The sequence below is a fragment of the Gadus chalcogrammus genome, chromosome 7 (genome assembly GCF_026213295.1).
Source record: "Gadus chalcogrammus isolate NIFS_2021 chromosome 7, NIFS_Gcha_1.0, whole genome shotgun sequence".
Taxonomy (NCBI): Eukaryota; Metazoa; Chordata; class Actinopteri; order Gadiformes; family Gadidae; genus Gadus; species Gadus chalcogrammus.
The window spans coordinates 16732732-16748260 of NC_079418.1; the positions used below are offsets into that span (position 1 = coordinate 16732732).

A 15529-nucleotide genomic window follows, 5' to 3' on the forward strand; every position below is an offset into this window, starting at 1 on the left:
GAATTTGAAGGCTTTAATTTTCTGAAATGATTGTATTATTCTAAACAGTATTGCACAAGCCACAACAGTCATAACACTTGTCAATGAAGTCCACTGGAGGCTGACCTTAAGGTTGGGTATATAAAATAAATTTGGGGGATTTCATAAAAATACTGTTGACCAGGGATGTAAGACCCAAAACATGGTCGCTCTCCAAATAGTTAATGACATCGGAATATATTCTCGAATTACTTTGATTTTATGACTTAAAACTCCCACATACTACTAAAGGCCTTTTTATGGTCCCACGTTCCCGCAACGCAATGACCACGCAGACGCTTCAACGCAGTCGTGAACGTTTATGGTTCTGCGTCAGGTTTTAGTATGCGGACCAATCACAGCCCTTCCTGCTGCATCGCCTTGACGGAAGGTTACGATTTTTGTTAGGGGCACGTCTGGTCCTTGAGGTGAACGCTAGGAGGGTCCACAAGGACGTTAGGGGTCCGTAACCCCCTTGCGTGTCGTGAACGTGGAACCATAAAGAGCCCTTGAATAATCCGGGAATGGCTGTTGTGTATCGCTCGGTCGAGTAAAGACTTCAAACAGGACCACACCTTAACGTCGTCTATTGAAGCAAAAGTCTGAGATGAACTTCCAGCTGTGATCCGCTTGATCGTACCATTATGCGTTCAGGGGAGGTTACTACTGGAGGTGAGTGGACAGACGCCCAGCTGCGGGAGGGGCGATGGGGACAGGCTCTCTTCGTCCTCGCCCTCTGAGCTGCCGAGGGAGTCGCAGCATGCTGGGTTGTTAAGGCTAGATGCATAAAGCTCTTCTAAAAGCAATCCCATGGCTTCCTCCCCTTCGTCCTTGCTGCTCTCGTCATCCTCGTTCTCCTTTTCCTCCCAATCTCCTCGTTCCTGACCGCCCTCTGCGGCGTTCTCGGGAGCCAGTCTCAAGGCTGTGGAACACGGCACATGATAGGCGTCCTCCGGCGTGGGCGAGGCGCAGGGAGTGGCGAAGGGCGTCGGGGAGTACGGCAGCATGGGAGAGGGGCTGGGCGACTGGTAGGGCGAGAGCGAGGGAGAGTTGTGTGGGGAGAGGGAGGCCTTGAGGAAGGGGGGAGGGCATTCCATGGGTGAGGGAGTGTGGGAGAGGAAGGGGGACCCAGGAGCTGAGGCCTGGTGGTGGACGAAAGGGGGCTCAATGTAGTCTGACTCGGCCTCAGCGTCGTCCGCGTCCCTGGCCTCCTGTCCTGCGGGGATAAGCCAAACTTCCACCGGTACCGGGACCTTCGTTCGCTCCTCCTCCTGGCCCCCCGGTCCGGGAGATCCTGGTGGGGCTCCCATGAGGGCCTCTTGGGTTAGGGTTGCGTGTGCGCCGGGTCTCGGCGAGGTCTGACCCTTTGGCGGACACTGCGGGGGGAGTGCCTCCAGCGCGAGCTTGGCTTTACATTTCCCCCTGGTCTTGGGCATGAGTGGCGGGGGAGGGGGAGGAGCCAGAGGAGGGGAGAGAAAGCTGCTGGTCTCGGTGGAGACCCTCACCTTCAGGCTGCGTTTGAAGAGCTGGCGTCGGTGGAGGACACTCTGGGGCTGGATGAAGAGCGGGTTGACGAAGCACAGGGCGCCCGAGCCACAGTCCAGCTCCCTCGGGCTGCGGGTTGTGATTGGACAGAGCTTCTGGAACACGGTGGGACTGGTCATGGATTGGCTGCAAGCAGCATGACTAGGAGGCAGCTGAGGAATCTGGTTTGCTGGATGAGGTTGGGGGAGGGAATCTGACGCAGCCGCGGAGGGACACTGAGCAGCAGGAGTCTGTGGCGAGTTCTCTGTAGCGCCTGGGTCCGTCTTGTCGTGGTCCTTGGCTTTAGGGGTCCCCCGTGGTCCACGGTAGTTCAGCTGGGAGCTCCAGAATTCTACAAAACAGACAATGGTCATTTCCATTCCAGGGCGTTCCATATATTTTCTAACCCTGACTCTAACCCTATAGGCTCAAAAATTCAAACAACAAGAGTAAAAAATTCAAACAACAAGGCTCAAACAACATTGACCCTAACCCAGCACTAATATAAGCCCATCATGAATGACAATTGCATGTGGTTTAGATATGCTGTAAAAAATATTATGGGATTAGTTACTCTCCAATATATATATACAATGTATACATTGAAAGAGAGAGACGATACATCAGGTTTGGTATAAACCTACCGATTCCCATATGCGAGATCGACTCCAGCTGCTTGTGGGAGGTTGCCTTGGCGATGGCCTCAGGGAGCTCCAGGGGGAAAGGGAGCACATCCCTGGCAGAGAGGACATGACAAACATCACCGTCACTCACCGCTGAACCCACGGTGCTCTGCTGATGGCCAGTCAGCGGTGAAGGAATGGCTTTGAGAACAGACATGTTTATGTGTGGCGAGGGCATGAGAGGGAAAAAATGAGGAATGAGAAGGAGACACAAACGAAGAAATGAGTTGGGAGAGGAAAGACGATGACTTGGCAGAAGACCGGAAGACCAGTACCTGCTGACGCAGTAGAAGGCTATGAGCCGGGGGAGGTCTGGAAAACTAATGGCTGATGACTCCAGGCAGAACGCTGTGAAAGTAGCGGTAAGGCTTTGGGCTTGAATGATAGGAAATGTGGTTGATTTTAAGTATGGAATTAGCTATATACATTATAAAAACACCATCACACTTTATTGTTTGCTATCCAAATAAACGTTGATACTTCACAAGAAGTGTACAGGAACAGTTTGTTCTCCATTTCCTATTCAGATTAAGCAGCACCTCTCTGTGCATCTCTATCCCATCAAAAGAGTCTTACTGGAATGCTGCTCCCGGATGCCAAACTGCTGCACAAATGATGGAACGCTGTCGTCAGTCAGACGGACACAGAGCACGTTTCTCCTGGATGTACGGGAATTACGCACCAGAAAGGCCTGCACGCACATAGGCACACACACACACACATACACACACGTCAATTGTAGCCTTTCTACTGCAGCTATTAACTACACATAAAAAAAAACGGAACTAGAAAGTTTCTCAAGAATAATATAATGTAATATTATATATCAAATAATAACTGTTGCAACTCAAGCACCTAGAGATTGGTAATGGGAATTCCTCCACACTGCAGGTTTAAGTGTGGTTTATGCAGGAATTATGCAGGTTTATGCAGGACTAAATGCCATTTTTAAGTTATGAATTTGTATGCATGCGATTGCAAGTGGGAAGCAGACCCCAGGCGGTTCCTTCTGCAGGATGTGTAGTGCGGTAGCAGGGTTGATCGGCAGCTGCAGCCAGACTGGCACTGTGAGCAGCAGGCGGTCCAGCACGCTGACACTTTTTAGGGATCCCTGCGCCCTTTGATGGACAACCCGTTTGATGTCTGATGACGGGGCTGGCTCGGGGAAGTCATACAGAGGATCCTCCTGCGCCATCTAGGCATGCGCGCGTACACACACACACGCACACGCACACACACACACACACACACACACACACACACACACACACACACACACACACACACACACACACACACAAAAGTCCGAAGAATGTAATTAGAGGGAAGGGCCCTCTTAATTGTTGTTGTGCTGAGTTGTGGTTGAGCATTAAAGCAAATCCACGCGTACGCGGACGAACAGCGTCGTGGTTGCGCGCGTGTGGGGAAATAAAGCATGCCTGACGGAGAAGGAAACGAGCCCAGACTTGGTGAACTTCAGAAGCTCGACTTCGTTGTTCAGTAAAATCGTAAACTTTTAAAAGTAAACCTTACAATGACTAGTTCCATGTCGGCAGCATTCACCACATTCACCAAATTCACACAAATGTGTAAATGCGACGAAGTAAAGTTGTTTTAGTTTAAATTAAAATGTGTCCTAATTCAGCAGAACGCATTGAAGCTCCTCGTAGACTGAGTCCGAATCTACAGGCGAGCCCATCCCTGGAGCCTGAGAAATATCAATATAGCCTACTACAGTGGGACAGACAAAGGCTTATTAAAACAGGTTTGTTAGACAACTCTGGTCTAAATCGTATGGTCAGCAATAACTCCGAAATAATAAGATTCATTTAGAGAAAACCTATTCACTGTACCTACCTCTCTCTCTCCCGATCCGAGTCTATCGGGTCAGCAAATCAACGATTCAAAACCACATAACAGCGAACTGAGAGGTTTAGTCGTCCCCATTAACCAGAGTTTAAATGGAACTAACTTATGTTCTCCCTTTAGCTGATCGCATACCTGGAGCTGTCAGCGTCTTTTCTGTGAGCCCTCTTCCACCTCCTCCTCCTCCCCGGCTCCTCCTCCTCCTCCCACCTGGTGCAGCCTGGATCCGCTTCAGAGGCCACAGACAAGGTATTGATGGTATAGCCTACTCAAATAAGGGCTACCTTTTGGGCATTATTTTCTCTTATTTCTTTATATCGTGTGATATAATCACAACGGTTTGAATGATTTGGAATAGACCTTGGGACCCGCTCGCTCATAGTAGTAGGGTAACTGATACAAACTATAGTTATGTGTTATTGTATAATAATGGATAATGTTATTGTAGGATAATTGTGCATTTATAATTACAGGTCCCAGACAGCAAAAGAGCGTTGAATCAACGCTGAATCAACCTCCGCCTTTCCAAACATGTTGAATCAGTCACATGTCAAACAGACGATCACCCTCCATAGCAGAGCCTCGCTCCTGTCCTTGCGGAAGGCGGGCCTGGGTTAAGAGCGGAACCGGATATGAGGTGGAAAATTCACTATTACGCCGCCTTTTGGTAAGCAACGTACCTTTTAAGGTTTCAATATATTCGTTTTATTGTATCTTTCATTGTTAACTACGAAGCAGACTTAAGGATAAAGTAAACTTTTGATGATACGTTTTCGTTTGAGTGTATTGATGAAGTATTCCGTAATGAACCACGTTGGAAAATACGTTATGCTAACGTTAGCCTAGCATCAGGACGCTAACGCGAAAATGTCAGGCGAACTGTAATATGGTTATACTTCATACCTTATGCAACAATTACATTCATGTTGATGAGCTACTTTACAAACGGTTGATCCTCTGGGAAATGGAAATGGGGAGATGTTGGTGACCAAATGTATCTCGTGCAGCCCCACACACTTAGCTAGTTAAGCTAGGTTTCAGCTAGTCGGGGCTAACTTGATATCCATTCAGTTTCAACCAACGAGGGAAGTTGGACGTTCACAGGATGCCTGTTGTCTTTGTAATTCATTATAAAATGCATATACGGGTTTAGGTTGGACGATCGTGCTTACAGAAACGCACAATTTGACGCCCGAGGGCATCGGTACCGACGGAAGGAAAACCGCGCCACTGGCCATAATGTAGTTCCAGGAATGGATCAGGAACCGTACTAAACCGTGTTTTTTTTTCTTTATTCGATTCATTGCAGATGTCAGCCGGACATCGAGATGAGTGACAACGTCAAGTTGTTTGTGGGGAACCTACCATTAGACGCAACCCATGACGAGCTGAACAAGTTATTCTCTCCTCATGGGGAGGTCAACACCTGCTCTCTCCTGAGGCAGTATGCGTTCATCACGTTGAAGGGCGAAGGCGCAGCGGACAGGTACGCCGATACCGACTCACTATGAATGCCATCTCAATATGTATCTGACAGGACACGTTGGTTTATTTGTACCAAAGTCCCAGATCACCACGCTCATTAATGAATGCTGTGAAAAAGAAAATTATGAAGAGAATATGTTTATCAATTGGGTGTTCATAGTGTTGGTGCTTTCCCTGGCAGGGCCATCCGGCACCTTGATGGGAAAGAGTACAGAGGCAGGCCCCTGGTGGTGGAGGAGTCACGGGCACGCCCACCAAATTCCACCAAGGTGTTTGTGGGGAACCTGAGCTCAACATGCACCGCCGATGACTTGCATGGGCTGTTCCAGTCGTTTGGGAGGGTCCTGGACTGTGACAAAGTGAAAGGTCAGGGGATTCTCCCTTTATCATCGAAGCAATGCATGTAGTGTTTAGCAAAGGAACTGCTGGTTAGCCAGCTATTTCTTGATGACAATAAGTGGTTAGCATATTTATCTTGGGTAATCTTGATTCACAATTCGATTTAAATGTCAACTCTGAGGCGATGCTAACAGCGCCAAAACTGTTCCTGTTCGTATTGCAGCAAGGCTGTGTTCCAATGCGGGCTATGCGTTCGTTCACATGGAGCGAAAGGAGGAGGCCTTGCTGGCCATCGACGGGCTCAACGGGACCATGTACAAGGGGCGGCAGCTCTCCGTGGAGCTCTCCAAGGCCCAGCCCCTGATCAACCAGCTGGCCAATCTGGATGCAGCCAACTTGGCAGCGAGTATGGCAGGAGGTAGGTCAGGGCCTGGCTGCTCAAACCATCGTATTGTGAAAATAGTTTTCAAAAGAAATGTATAAATCTCACCAGACTGTTTTTAAAGTTGAAATGAAAGTGAAACTTTCTAGGTAACGCACTATATTCTCAATCTAGAGTTCAGAGGTTTAATGGCACTATCTGCCTGTTCCTGCTCTTAAGGTGGTCCCAGAGAAGGCCTTCTCCCCAGACCGGCCTCTTCACTAGAGCATCACCAGAGCCAGGCGGCTATCTTGGCCGCTGCTGCAGCTGCCGCCGCTGGACTGCCTATTCAGGTCAGTCTCACATATGTCCTCTCAGACCATGTCGTTGACATACATGCACATTTATGCTTTTTAGTAGAATATTACAATAAGTGTTTTCATATAGATTGGTATCTATATTTGGCTGCAATCAAGCTTTATATTGGGATGCACTTTAATATTCAACGTAAACTCCCCTCAGGTTCAGCAGAGTGTCCACAACTCGTTCTACAACACCACGTCGTTCGATCCCACCTACACCGCCCTCAAGGGCCTCACCAGCGCCCGATCGGCGGACGGGGTAAACCCTGCCATATACGGGGCCCTGGCCAGCCAGGTGTACGGCTCAGTGGCCGACCAGGTGTATGATGATGTGGCCAATCATGACACCTCGGCGCTGGAGGCGGACAACCAGTCCAGCACCGATCCTTCAGCGCTGTTTGAGGCGGCGAGAGCCAAGTTCTTCCAGCAGGGCCAGAAGGTCTGTTTAAAGATCTAGTTTACATTTAATTCCACAATTCCATCTTCAACAAATGTGTTTTATATTGTGCAAACGTAATAACTGATTGTATCTCGATTTGAAAGGTCCTGGCGGAACAACAGGCCGGAAGGAAGTCTGGCACCATGACGGCAAGCGACCGGGACCGTAGCCCGATCCGAGGAAACCGAGCCCCGCTGCTGCCCGACCCGGTGCCGGGTTCCCTGGGGCAGGGCCGCTCCAAACGGCGCGCCCTCCTGCCCACGCCTCCCGGTGGGCCCGAGCTCCCCACCGACACCACCACGCCCGCGGCCGCAGAGGGGGCTGCGGACCCCATCGCCAGGTACGTTACGCTTGCACCCAGTCCGGGATGCATCCCACTCTCAAGGCTGGATTATTCATTCTGGTTTGACTCCCTTCCAACGGTCGACCGCCTTCTGATTGGCTCTGCCTTAACCCCCCCGTGCGTTACTCCAGGTGTTACGCAGAGTACTACCAGCAGATGCAGCAGTACCAGCAGTATCAGCAGTACCAACAGCAGTACCAGTACCTCCAGTACGCCTACACCAACCCTCCGCCGCCGCCCCCACCCCCGCCCCCAGCCCCTCCGGCTAGCGGCCAGGCCGCGGCGGGCTACCCCCAGGGCTCGGCCCCGGCCGGCGCTCCACCCGGCGCCGCCTACGGCGCGGCCACCACCTACGGCGCCCCGGTGAGCTACGACGCCGGCTCGGCGGGATACGGGCCGCCCGGGACCTACGACGCGGCCGCGGCGGCTAGCGGCGGCTACGAGGCCTCGGCGGCCAGCTACGCAGCCACGGGGGCATACGACGGTTACGGCGCGGGGGGAGCCTATCCGGCGGCCGGGAACTACTCGGCATCCAGACCGTATGAGCAGACACCCGCACACGGGCAAACCCAGCGCCACGATTACCCTTACCATCACACGCCAGAGCCCCCTTACCGATAACCTCCCCCCCCTACCCCCCCCCCCATCCCCCTTTCTCTAAAACATGGCAGGTGTGTGTGTGTGTGCGCGTGTGTGCTTGAGGATCTGAATGTGAAGAAGGGACATTGGCAAGCAGAGGGTGAAGGAGATGGACGTCTTTCTAGGCAGGAGGTGGTTTGATGGCCCGGACCCTCACCCATCCTTCATGTCGTTATCTCGTACTGGTGGATGGTGTTGGATGGTCTTGGCCAGTGTTGTGGGGCTGTGGTGTGTAAGGGTTGTAGTTGTCGTGCTGATTTAAATGGTTTCAGGAACCTACGACATTTACAAGTCACTGTTGGCGGCAACGACACTATTTGTAGATGTTGGGAGTCCAACCTTAATCTGCATGTGGCATCTCTTAAGTGCGAGCTCACACGGACAACCAGACATTTGGGCCAGTTTTGTTTTGGGATAGAGGTAAAACCAATTGCTTACAAATATGATTTTCCAGATGTTAAGGCTGATGACGACATTGGCGGCAGGGATAAGACCGCATTAGCTAGGGAAAAACCGCATGGAGGAATGGTTTGGAGCGAGCTCCGCCTGCTTCATTTTCCCCACCACAGGAGTGCCTTTCTACTGATCTTAATATCAAGAGGAAATGGGAAGTCTCAACCAAGTTGAGTTCTCTGTTGACTTACTAGCTAGGCTAGCAAGTTCTTTTTTATTTTGTCAAGCTCGCAGAATCAGAGGAGTTATCTTTTGAAGCTTTCAGGTCACTATTTCATCCCACATTTGTACTGCTCTGGGTATCACAACGTTGTGTGAAATACCCTGTTGGACCAAGCTTTCTAGAAGGTGATCCTGAGTGGAGAGGCATGTGTTGACACCTCGTTGTGATCGCGGCCATCCGAATGCTTCTAATGGTTCATGTGGCCCACTAGCCTTCGTATGGAGATAAAACCTCTTGGATGAGGATTCCTTCATTTATATTTTGTATCCCCATACTCTATTCCATTTTTAAAATAGTCGTTGAACCTCAGAGGCTCTGCCTAGGAGTGTAGGTTTAACAAGCCAATCAGAACACTCTGTTAACGTACACAGCTGTCCATATGGAGTTGTGTCCCAAATTTCCTATCAAGGCGATAACTGAACAGATGTTCAAGCCATGGTTAAATTGTATGGTAATTTTGGAAACTTTGAAACCATTTATTTAAATTGATTGAGAGGTAATTTGTAGCAATATCATCCCAGTAGTCGAGAAAGGAGTATCTGCTTGAATGCAACAACTTTGAATTCAATTGTTCAAATCACATCCAGGCCACATCCAGAGGATTGTTTCATGATAGAAAGAGAGGGTGATCGTCATTTTATTGATTGTATTTTGGAAATTAAATGCTTTAATTGGTTTTTGTGACTAAAATTTTGAATATAACATTTGTTACAACATAGTACAATTCTACTGTAAATTATTATTATCGGCATAATGGTGGAGAGCCAAGGTTGGCTTAGTAATTATTGTACTGGTCTGGTTTGCAGGTGTGAAGATCTGTGTGAATGTGTGACTCAACGCGTTTTTTTTAATGTACATTTTCCATAGAAAGCAACTTTGAGGGACCAGTAAGGACGGGTGGATGTCTGCCTTGGGGTGGGTTGACTTGTGGCTAGGGGAGCGTAGCACGGTGAGCTGGAGGCATCAGGCACTAGTCGGGTCCAGGAGACGGTAAATGGCCGTATTGAAAGATTGCCCACTTGTGGTCTAGAAGCAGCCGTTTGTATGACTCCTCCTCCCACCGCCCCATGTGTGAAATGAGGAGATGGCCACTAAAACCCATACTGACATTATGTCTGCTCATCCCTGACCAAGCGCCCCCCCACCCCAACAGCTTGACTATCTTAGTATTCCAATATATACCCAGAGAAACACAGACCTCCCTTAACACACACACACACAAACACACACACAAACACACGCACGCACACACGGCCCACATGGCTGTTTGAGTGAGTAGTGCTCTGCTAGGTTGTATCACCTGTTGTTCCACGTGCTCCATGTGAACATTCACGTTGCATGCCTTGTTGTTGCTGCTGCTGCTCCAGCCACCTTGTTCCTCTCGCTGATTATTGCAGCTAGAGTGGGGAGGCGGCCTAACTGAGCCCTAGCCATGGACGCACGCCACACGCACCCTGTAGCGTGGGACGGGGGGAAACAGCAGCGTTGTAGGAACTGAAACTGCTTCTCTTAAGGTAAACACTCAGCCAACACACAGCCCCGCACACTCCCGCCGCCAGCTCCTGACGACGACCTCCTCCTCCGAAGACAAGGCAAGACAGCAAACACACACTCGCACAGTACACAGCCCAGAGCCACCGCGGTCCCAGAGCAGCCACGCTGTGTTCCAGGAACACAGCCCGCCCACCCACTCATACTTACCTTTTAGGGAAGGTCAGCGTTTCCAGGGGTTTTTCATTTAAAGCCTGATTCTTCTCTCATTAATATGGATGTGATCATACATTTTGGCACAAAAGACACGGGAATAAATACACACATTACGAACACACGCACGGATTGCCGAATTAAGTTCTTTGGCCTAAATTGGCGCCAAAGCACGGAAGTTGTTGCCAGCACATCCTGAATCTGATTGGCTGTCACGGGAGCGCCAGCCATTCACAGCCAGAGCAGCTGACATGGTACATGCAGCTGGGACGGAGTTGTTTTTATAGCTTTTGTATTTGTCTACCATCTGGGTCATTTTTTGGGGTTAAGTGCCTTGCACACTGGTTAACCCAACTCCCCAATCTTCTATTTTGAACTGGGTCAGGATCGGTTGCTGGTTCAACACTCAAACGCCCTCCGTTCGGTTTTTTCGATGCCACATTAACCTTGTATGAATGACGATGAAAACAGTTATTAGTTTGGTTTGAAATTTGGTTTTGTTCAATGTTCTTTAAAATGTTTATGGTCAATAAATTACTTCAATTGAATCATAGCATTCCTGTGTTTGCTTTACAAAGAAAATCCTATACTCTTTCATCTAACATTTGGGTTAGATGAAATCAATCCATAGGAACTTAAGCAGGGGTTCTAAATGTGATTCGTTTTTACTTAAAGGTGCCATGAAATGAAAATCTTCCTTTTATGAGGTCCTCTAACATAGATATGAGTTCCCCTAGCCTGCCTATGGTCCCCCAGTGGCTAAAACTTGTGTTCGGTGTAAAACGAGCACTAGGTGTTCTGCTCGCCTTTTGAAAAAACGGAGGCTGAAGCGCGCTGATTTGGATGTGGATATGTCGTCACACAGCATCTAAGCTCCTCCCCTTACTCTGCCTGGCCCGCCAAGAGAATTTGGCCCGCCAATGAGACATGACCGTGCGAGTGCCACGCGTGTGTGTCTGAATACACACTAACGCAAGTGTTTCTTGTCGGTTCTTTGACGTCTCTTGTATTTCCACAACGAGACTGTAGTGGGGGTTATCTCATCCATGGTTGAGAAGGAATTGGGGGGGGGAAAGGAACTTTGGCTTTGACTCCCTGAAGTACATGAACTGCGACATGCCGCCGGTTGCCGCGAATCAACACATCACGGCAGCGGGTAGCCGGCAGCAGGCAGCGCGAGGTTCAGTCTACTTCAGATTGATGTGAAAGGTGAAGAACCAGGGATGTCGGTAAACCCGACGATGTCGTTTGTGATTCATAATATCGTCTGGAGGCGCACACAGCTTTTCGCCGTGATAATATGTATTATATGATATAGATATCTATGTATTATATGATATTATTTAGATATAGAGCTCCAGGACTGTAACGCAAGTGTTGTACATTTCCTTGTTATTTGGATAACCGTTCTGCTTTTGGTGTTATGGCGCATAACACGTCGGACTCTCGTCTCTGGTATTTCTACAACGAGACTCGTAGTGGGGGTTATCTCAGCCATAGTTGAGAATGATTTTGGGGGAAAGGAACTTTGGCTTTGACTCCCTCAAGAACATGATCCACGAAATGGAGGAGAAAGGTATTGTTGGCCGTGAATGTCTCCCGCTTGAGCCCCGCTTCCCGCTGCCGAGGGACCACCGCCTCGGCGCTGTAGGAGGCGGAGGTGCCTAAGCGCTGACCGGCCACAATCCCTTTCTCCTCCATGTCGCGGTGCAGTCTCCTTCAGATTGATGTGGACGTGGAAGAACCAGGAACGTCAGAGAACCCAACACGGTCGTTTGAGATTCATAATATCGGCTCACACAGCTTTTGGCTGTGATAATATATATTATATGATATAGATATCTATGTATATGATATTATTTAAATATAGAGCTCCAGGACTCCCCTGTGCTCTAGCATATTTACAGAACAGGGCTAAAGGCTGTGTGCGCCTCGCCATTGCGATACATCCACTGTAAACAGTGCATGGTACAGTGGCTGCAAGCTGCTCAGGGCCACACCCCCACCCGCCTCGCTCCTCATTTGCATTATAGCTAGACACCAAAACAGCGCATTTGGGGGAAGCTCAATGTGCGACTGGCTCGAAGTAGCTGTAACTGCACCACGGCTGAATTTCGGGAACGTCTTTGAATACTGTGTTAGTGGCCCACTAATACCTATATTAAAGCATCCATAAAATAGCATGTCATGGCACCTTTAATCTTTAAACAATATGTATTTTGGCAACAGTTGTTTTTCTTCTAAAATGTACCCTGCCTATTTAAAATGAGAAAATATAGATAACGTTTATGACTGATGAGAAGGGAATGTAGCCTATACTTGCCCTTGCCCCAAAACAAAGTTAATTATTTGAATGGGATGATTCACTCTTTGATTGGGATGATTCACTCTATCATGTACTGGCTGACAGATGCCCTCATCTATTAATTTATCTATTGTTGCAGGAGAATTTAAAGCGCCCCTATTTTCCCAGCAGGTGTGAGTATGATTAGCCTTTTAAAGCCATTTCTAAATCCATCTTGTGTCATGGCTTGTACTGGTTAATCCCACTCACCTGGTGGTTAAATAGTAAACCACCTGTTTAAAATAGATTGGATTAAAGTAAACAAGAGTTTTGGGAAGGATTTGTTTTTACCCATTTGGTAACGTTTTTCGGTCAGTCTGTCTTTGAGTGTTATAATTAGCGATATTGTATATGAAAATGGCCACACACTGACGTACTAGGTGTTTGAGAAGCTTAAAGGAGACATTATACCACCAGGTGAGTGGGATTAGCCTTACAAGCCGTTTCGAAAATCTGCCTCATATGACATCACTAGTGGGCGTGTCCGCCTAGATCTGTGCTGGATAGATCAGTTTACCAGCCTACCCAGTGGGCCAAAGTAAATGTTGCTCAATATGTCTCCTTTAAGGCTCTCGGAAACTGACTTTAAAAAAAACTGCTGCCCGCTAACAGAAAAACATATAGCATTGATTACAATGTTGACTATCAAATTACATGAACAAGTTTAAGACGAAAGAAAAAGCATGTGTTCCATGTGCTCCTTTTTAATCAGACCAATGTTTGAGGAAAAAAATCCATATCCAAATTTTGCAAGGTGTTCGCTTAAAGCAGGGGTGGGGAACCTTTTTCACATCAAGGGCCATTTCAATTTTTCCAAAGTCCTCAGAGGGCCGTACCATTATGAACACATAACTAAAGATGAAAAAAAAGACAAAAAAAGTCTATAACTGCTGTGTTACTAAGCCTCATGTTTGCTGCATTTCTAGACTCACCTAATGTGATGGCTGGAACTGTTTTTCTCTAGCAAGGCGTTTGATGTCAGCTGGCAGTGATGATGAAGCTACTCCAGGGATGGGCAAATTTCATGATAAAGAGGGCCACATTTTTTATCATAACCATCGGAGGGCCACATGACTGCTAACTTCAACTATACGTGAGCTGAGAGAAGCTACATAATTTTGAATTTGGTAGATGATTTCCTGTGTTCTGGTGCATTTTGGCGATGGCCACTACCTAAAAAATCGTCCAGAATCATAACCTATGTACGGTATGTTAATTGAACCAACATACATTAATTTCATGTTTTCCATGCTCAAACAGCCACATGAATGGTCAGTATTTTTATCAGTGCAAAGGGCTCACATACATCATCATTCAATGAAGTCAAAAAACTGAAAAACCGTGGCCCAACATTAAGTGCAACAACTCAATGAACTCAAACCCAACAAGCAGTTGTAGTAGTTGTAGTGGCGACTTAAGTGGATATCTTTAGTGACTGATATCGCTTCTAAGCAAACTAGACGCATGGGTTTGCCTTTGAATTCTATGAATTCTTCTCATCTTTCTTGAACGAGTTTTCTGTAACTCGATCAATTATTATTATTATAATTTATTTATTTATTTTATGTGCAGGCTGAGTGGGCATGCGGGCCGCGGGCCACATGCCCGCGGGCTGCGGGCCGCCAGTTCCCCATCCCTGGCTTAAAGGGTACATTTTATGCCACCAGGTGTGAGTGTGATTAGCTGCACATTTGCAAAAAGTCTTGCAATGGTTAATCACACTCACACCTGGTGGTATAATATGTCCCCTTTAACGTTTTTCAACCTGTCTAAAACCATCTAGCACTAGCGAGTTCTCTGATCTACCTAATCGTCTAGTATTTAAACAAGTATGTGTCCTATAGGAGAAATTGCCTATATGGATATAGTTATTAAAAATGTTAAGCTAAATCAGATTTTTTTCTGGTCGAAATTATCTAAACCCCTAATTGAACCATTAAATACATGTATTCGTTTTTAAAGTAATGTCACATTTTTCAGCTCTGCTAAATGGTGGCGCTTATTGCATTAAAAAAAGTCAAACACCTTTTGAAAATATCAACGCTTTAATAATGAGAGCGGTTTTACAAGACTGCATGTCTAGCTAGCTAAGTGATGGCTGCTGTTGACATCCTGGGTGTTTTTACGCAGATGCGGCAAGGAAAACCGTGTTTGAAGATCCAACGGTGTGATGGACAGGTTGCATATCTGCATGCTAGGCACCCTTCAATCAGTTAACTTGTGCCACATCTTCTAAAAACAGATGATTATGAATGTCAATGAATGTTCATGTAAAGAGGTAAGTAAAAAAAAAAAATCTCATGGAGAAATTTCCTAAACATTTTAAAAACACACCGGTAAGTGAGAATTCACAATGGTCATGCTTTTACCGGACACACAAGCCAATAAAAAGACGACACTTAATCATGCAAATAAAGACCATTTCCTCATCTCTGAAATAAATGTAAAAAATAAAGAAGGAAATCAAATCCTTTTGAGTTCTGTGGAGTTCGTCCTTATGACCTTGGGAGTAAGAAGAAGCTGCGCTTTGATGATGACTTTGGTGCAAAAAATGTTCCTGGTTGGAAGAGGACAGACCCTGTCCTGTCCGCTTCCTTGATGAAGACACTCTTGGTTTAGACCAGTTGTGATAAGAGTTGATCTTTGAACCCAACCCCCCCGCCCCCCTTCCTTTTGCAAGATGAACACAAAACGTCACAAACATCAACCCGCCCCGCCCCGCCCCCCCCTCCCCTCAGATGACACC

General features: G+C 47.5%; 2 protein-coding genes across 4 annotated transcripts; one reads left to right on the forward strand and one right to left on the reverse strand.

Moving 5' to 3' along the window:
• Positions 1-3: 3 nt before the first annotated feature.
• Positions 4-4688, reverse strand: LOC130385483 (ras and Rab interactor 2-like). 2 transcript variants are annotated; one of them, XM_056593988.1, is made up of 7 exons: positions 4563-4688; positions 4083-4320; positions 3220-3420; positions 2802-2916; positions 2501-2573; positions 2187-2278; positions 4-1894 (listed from the first exon to the last, which is right to left on the reverse strand). In XM_056593988.1, the coding sequence occupies exons 3-7, from the start codon at positions 3418-3420 to the stop codon at positions 669-671; spliced, it is 1707 nt and encodes a 568-aa protein (XP_056449963.1). In that variant the 5' UTR covers positions 4083-4320; positions 4563-4688; the 3' UTR covers positions 4-668. The 2 variants fall into 2 exon arrangements, with proteins under 2 accessions (XP_056449963.1, XP_056449965.1); XM_056593990.1 differs by having other exon boundaries at positions 4227-4688.
• Positions 4305-13250, forward strand: LOC130385484 (RNA-binding protein 4-like). Of its 2 annotated transcripts, XM_056593991.1 has the most exons (9): positions 4305-4340; positions 4565-4758; positions 5401-5577; positions 5758-5942; positions 6139-6333; positions 6517-6629; positions 6799-7077; positions 7182-7417; positions 7552-13250. In XM_056593991.1, the coding sequence occupies exons 3-9, from the start codon at positions 5420-5422 to the stop codon at positions 8039-8041; spliced, it is 1656 nt and encodes a 551-aa protein (XP_056449966.1). In that variant the 5' UTR covers positions 4305-4340; positions 4565-4758; positions 5401-5419; the 3' UTR covers positions 8042-13250. The 2 variants fall into 2 exon arrangements, with proteins under 2 accessions (XP_056449966.1, XP_056449967.1); XM_056593992.1 differs by lacking the exons at positions 4305-4340; positions 4565-4758 and having other exon boundaries at positions 4767-5577.
• The last annotated feature ends 2279 nt before the right edge of the window (positions 13251-15529 follow it).

Excerpts from the sequence above, each read along its gene's own strand:
- LOC130385483 (XM_056593988.1), bottom strand. The coding sequence starts at position 3,420 with ATGGCGCAGGAGGATCCTCTGTATGACTTCCCCGAGCCAGCCCCGTCA. Across the intron at positions 2,574-2,801 it reads CATCCGGGAGCAGCATTCCA|CGTTCTGCCTGGAGTCATCA; the intron begins GTAAGACTCTTT and ends CTACTTTCACAG. Across the intron at positions 2,279-2,500 it reads GCCTTCTACTGCGTCAGCAG|GGATGTGCTCCCTTTCCCCC; the intron begins GTACTGGTCTTC and ends CCTCTCTGCCAG.
- LOC130385484 (XM_056593991.1), top strand. The coding sequence starts at position 5,420 with ATGAGTGACAACGTCAAGTTGTTTGTGGGGAACCTACCATTAGACGCA. Across the intron at positions 5,578-5,757 it reads GGCGAAGGCGCAGCGGACAG|GGCCATCCGGCACCTTGATG; the intron begins GTACGCCGATAC and ends TTTCCCTGGCAG. Across the intron at positions 6,630-6,798 it reads CCGCTGGACTGCCTATTCAG|GTTCAGCAGAGTGTCCACAA; the intron begins GTCAGTCTCACA and ends AACTCCCCTCAG.